General features: G+C 44.3%; 1 protein-coding gene across 1 annotated transcript; it reads right to left on the reverse strand.

The window, feature by feature from the left end:
• Window positions 1-303: 303 nt before the first annotated feature.
• LOC115798300 (neurogenic differentiation factor 2-like) lies at window positions 304-3,924 on the reverse strand. The gene is made up of 2 exons (XM_030755108.1): window positions 3,715-3,924; window positions 304-1,661 (listed from the first exon to the last, which is right to left on the reverse strand). The coding sequence occupies exon 2, from the start codon at window positions 1,646-1,648 to the stop codon at window positions 575-577; it is 1,074 nt and encodes a 357-aa protein (XP_030610968.1). The 5' UTR covers window positions 1,649-1,661; window positions 3,715-3,924; the 3' UTR covers window positions 304-574.
• Between the last annotated feature and the right edge of the window lie 820 nt (window positions 3,925-4,744).

The following is a 4,744-nucleotide window of genomic DNA, read 5'->3' on the forward strand; positions in this document are numbered from 1 at the left end:
CTGTGAAAAACGAGTTTTAAGTGTGTTTTACGCGACAAAAAGTCAGTCAGAATGTGTTTAGTCACGCCTGCTGACTAAACACATTCTGTTATTTTGACACAGTGAATATTTGTATCCAGTTATATTACTTACAGCCGTTAATTTCTACGTTTTTTTTTTTTTTTTATCCCAAGCAACCTTTTTATTAACTGGGTTTCAAAGTAGATTTCATGGAAATGGCGATGACTGAGAGAATGCTCCCCCAGAGAAGAAAGAAGATTTGTTCCATCATTTCAGACAATTAGAAAACACTTTTTTATTTTATGTCGTTTGAGTCATAACATGTTTCATGTTGGCCTATACATCGTTTATGTCAGTTGCACTCATTCTGCATACAGGATAATACTGGACACACTTTGATATGATGTACAACAGTATAGGGATGACATCAGTAGAATACAGAAGATAATCAGAAGAATCTTTCTGCCACGTCCAACTCCTTCCTTTAGAAGCTCTTCTTGTTTCCCAAACAATATTAAACATTATAGGATTGTCATTAGAATGTCAATAAGCCTGATTGGACCATAGTACGGAATCAATTGTGGAAAAAAGCATTCAGATCCTCGTATGGGGGCGCCCTGTCATGGTGCAAGTGTACATCGTGGAAAGGTGGAATGTTTTCTGAGTGCGCACCCCCACTGCGCGTTCCCGAGGGCCCAAAGGACAGGCTGTGGCTGGGTCGAGAAGTGGTCAGTCCAGAGTAGTGTACAGAGTAATGATAGTTCCTGTCTGTCTCAGAGGACTCCTGCTGCCTCCCGGCGAGTCCGCCGTTCAGGCAGACTGGAGGGCTGTGCTGGCCTTCGTAGTCCGGACTGCTGTAGTCAGGGGACGTGCCGCCCGGCGGGTATACGGCCTCGTACCCAGGGCCGTAGGAGTGGCTTCGCAGGTTGAGCGCACCGGTCCCGGGCTGGTAATGTGGGCTGGAGAGGCGTGAACACCGGTAGGAGTAGGGATGGACTGAGAAAGGAGAACTCGGCATGTGAAAGCGGGCTCCGTCTGAACACGGTTCAGTTAGGAAGTTCCTGGTGTTGAGCTGAAGGCAGCCTGCCACCAGATTGGTGGTGGGCTGGGACAGGCCTTTACACAACATCTGCACGTAGGTCACCACATCTGGACGTTTTCCGTTGCGTAAAATCTCCCCAAGGGCTAATATATAATTCTTGGCCAGCCTCAGAGTCTCTATCTTAGAGAGCTTTTGGGTTTTTGAATAGCAGGGGACCACTTTGCGCAGGTTGTCCAGTGCGGAATTCAAGTCGTGCATGCGCATGCGCTCCCGAGCATTCGCCTTTACCCGGCGCATCTTGGAGCGCTCCACGCGAGCCGCCGTCATCTTACGTTTCTTTGGACCGCGCTTCTTGGGTTTGTCTCCACTGTTCTCATCCCCACACTCCTCTTCCTCCACCTCCTCATCCTCATCATCGTCGCCGGCCATCTCAGACTCTGCTCGACTGCTGCCTTCCTGTGGCTCGTCCAGATCGTCCTCCCCGAGGTGGCAGGGCTCGTGGTCATCTTCCTTGGCTTTGCAGTCCTCGACCTCATTGTCCTCCACCCAGTCGGCTGCGAGCCTCTGGACGTCTGGCAGCACCTCGCTGAACAGACGGCTCAACATTGTGGCGTGCAACCTGCAAGACAGATAAACAGCGCTTCAGCCTGGCTGTTGGGCGCCCTGCTATTTACGCACCCATAAGCACGCATTACAAAGCCTCTCTGGTGCGCCCTCGTAGGGCCGTAGCTTATAGATGTCCCTTATCAAAACATTACAAAAGAAAAACATAATTATTATTCGCCAATTATTTTATAAGCATTAGGAATGCCTTGTGGTTTTGATCACCGAGTTTTAAATTGAAGACCAAGTCTTCTTCAGACTGATATCCACCAGTTAGGACATCCCAGCTGTTCCACAGTGGGTTATATCTGCCTAAGAGATGTACGAGACAATCTAGACAGTTGGTAAAATTATCCCATCATGTAGGTTTCAAACCCTAAAAGGCAGGTTATCTATATGGCATAAAATATTGTTTGATGGCTAGAAATTGTCATCTTTTGCGGAAAAAAATTAAATCCATAAATTTTAGCTTTAGTTAAAATTTAATCAATTTCATATTGTGCTAAACCAATGCTTGGTCTTATAAAATTACTGCCAAAGAGTTCACGTATTCTTATTTTTCCACCCTTTTTAAAAATTTTTCTGGCAATAAGCCAGAAAATTTTAGACTCTAAATAAAGAGTTTATATTTTTGTTAAGTGTTTCAAGAAAATCAGATGCATTTGGTTTATTCTGTAGGCATGAAGTAACTGTGCAGGCCAACTCTCGGCCTCAACATATCTGTTCCCTCTAGCAGCACGGAACAGACTGGCCTGCTTCAGCTGAACCCCCAAGGGGCTCACGAGGGTGCGGGTCCCTCTGTCCAATAAATTACCAACTTGGAGGAATTCCATTACAAGCAGGCCGCACACGAGCCCTGAGATCCTACATTTTTGTGTTAAAATTAACATTAAAAAAAAAAAACACTTGTAAAGGTTTAATTAAAGATTCACAATTGAGAATACTTAAAAAAAAAAACAAATCTACATATTTTATATAACATTCAGAAATTGTAATAATGAAAACGCTGTTGAAAAATATGGCTTTTGCACCAGAGCCTCAATTAACTCTCTGCCGGTTCATGAACCTTATTTAGCACACCTCTGCAGATCACGCAGGCCACAGCTAAATCCTCATCTGAGGTTTCCTTTTGCAGAACTTTTGTTCGTCTAGACTAAAGAAAACATATTTAACCGAAAGTGATCGTATGTTTTAATATTGACCTTGACAATTTTTTTTTATTTCATCGACACCTTTCTTTTCCTTCAAAAACAATTTTAGATTCCAGCCGTATAAAAGCTCTTTTTTTAGTTACACAAGGCCAGGTTTTAATAAATATTTGCTCATGATAATTTTTTTAAAAAACCTTCCTTGAACCTCGCTGAAAATACCAATTCTCTCCGAATTCATGGCGTCATACCCACCGATGATACGGGTTAAATAGACAAGTTCTGTACTAAAATTGCATATAAAGCCATTATAAAAGCTACCACATCCACAAATCTCTACAGATTCTCAGTACCCTGAGCTCAGCTGTGGGTTTGGTGTCCAAGGGCGTATTTTTTATCTAATCTTGTAAGCACAATGTAATTAATGCCTACCAATACCTTGTCAATTAGCCTGTGTATCTCTGTGGAGAATACTACCCCCACAGTGCTCTGACGCGCATCATGCAGGAACACACACACATACACACACAGAGTGCTCAATTTCTAAGACAATAAAATGCAAATTATGACTGCAAAAGTGACAAGTATAAACTGTCTCTTGAGGGTCAGTGTGCATTTGTAGATTTATTTAAACGAAGTCTGTGAAACACAGAAGGATCGATATCTTCCAAAAGACCGGTAATAAAAAGCCTTATGAAGAGCTTACGAGCCCAATCTGATCACATCTCTGATCAAATGATCAAAGACAGCGAAGAGAAATGCATCCTTCTTCCAAAACAGGTTTAAAGCGTTAAATTATCTCAACCTGGCATCGAGACGCAGAATTCTCCCCTAACGTAGCTGTAAGAGACATTAGCACAAAGACAAAAACAAAACTGGATCATTATCTGATAGTCTATTGACTAGAATTGTGTATCCTACCTCCGTGGTGGAGCTCAGTGACGGGGCAAAGCGGGTTTGTTTACACCATCTCTCTCCGGGTGGGCATCACATCCACACGCCCTGCACGGATGCTTGTGCGAGCGAGGCGCTGCGTTCTGCTCTCACACCTCTCTCTCCTCTCCTGCCACCCTGCTCTGTCTACTGCTGCTATCCCCAGCCCAAACGCGAGGAGGGAGCCGTGTGGCACCTCAGAGGCAGGACTGGGTGGGTTACATACCAGCTCTGATGCCAGGCCCATATGGCTGGCACGTCATTGGCAAGAGCCATCACATGAGAGCCGGTGATTGACATGCGGCCGCATTTACAGAGACTGGCTTCCCCTGGGGGAGAGGGACTCGCCATCTGTCACTGAGCTGAAAGAGAAAATGGAATAAGGAGAGGATGGCACAAAAAAACGTAGGATTCAGGCTGCTTCTCTTAGCCTCCATCTTTGGGAGAAATGGGGTTAATCTCATATAGAGGATGTAGGAAAATCCCCTTACAAGCATTAATTATAATAAATCTGTAATAATATATATTTATTTTTAATATCATTCAAATAGTTGGCTCCACAAACCAAAATCCTTCATTTGGAGACCTACTATAAAAGCTAATTGTGTAGGATAAGAAAATCATGGTGATAGAAATAATCAGCATATGGGAAAACCTGGGAAATATTTCAGTGATACATTAAATAGGCCAAAAGAAACAACTAAACAGCAACTGAACAGACAGAAAACCAGCGTGTCCACACCCCACAAAAAAAGTCTGAGATGAGCAAGTTGCCGTTCACACAGACCAGAGTCAGAGTGCAATTGCCTAAACGAATCAGTTGAACTGAGCTTAGCAAGGCGTCTTGGTTTTGGTTGCCAGGACTTGCACAGGTGCCAGCGGCCGGACTGACGCCAAAGGTGGCGGAGGCACAGATTGCAGAGAGGGGCCAGAAGATGGGGCAAGACAAGAGGAAAGAATGAAAGCGAAAGGCTGGTGGGGGGTCAGGCTTATCACCATCATCATCATGCTATTGAGC

The sequence above is a fragment of the Archocentrus centrarchus genome, chromosome 19 (genome assembly GCF_007364275.1).
Source record: "Archocentrus centrarchus isolate MPI-CPG fArcCen1 chromosome 19, fArcCen1, whole genome shotgun sequence".
Lineage (NCBI taxonomy): Eukaryota > Metazoa > Chordata > Actinopteri > Cichliformes > Cichlidae > Archocentrus > Archocentrus centrarchus.

Excerpts from the sequence above, each read along its gene's own strand:
- LOC115798300 (XM_030755108.1), bottom strand. The coding sequence starts at position 1,648 with ATGTTGAGCCGTCTGTTCAGCGAGGTGCTGCCAGACGTCCAGAGGCTC.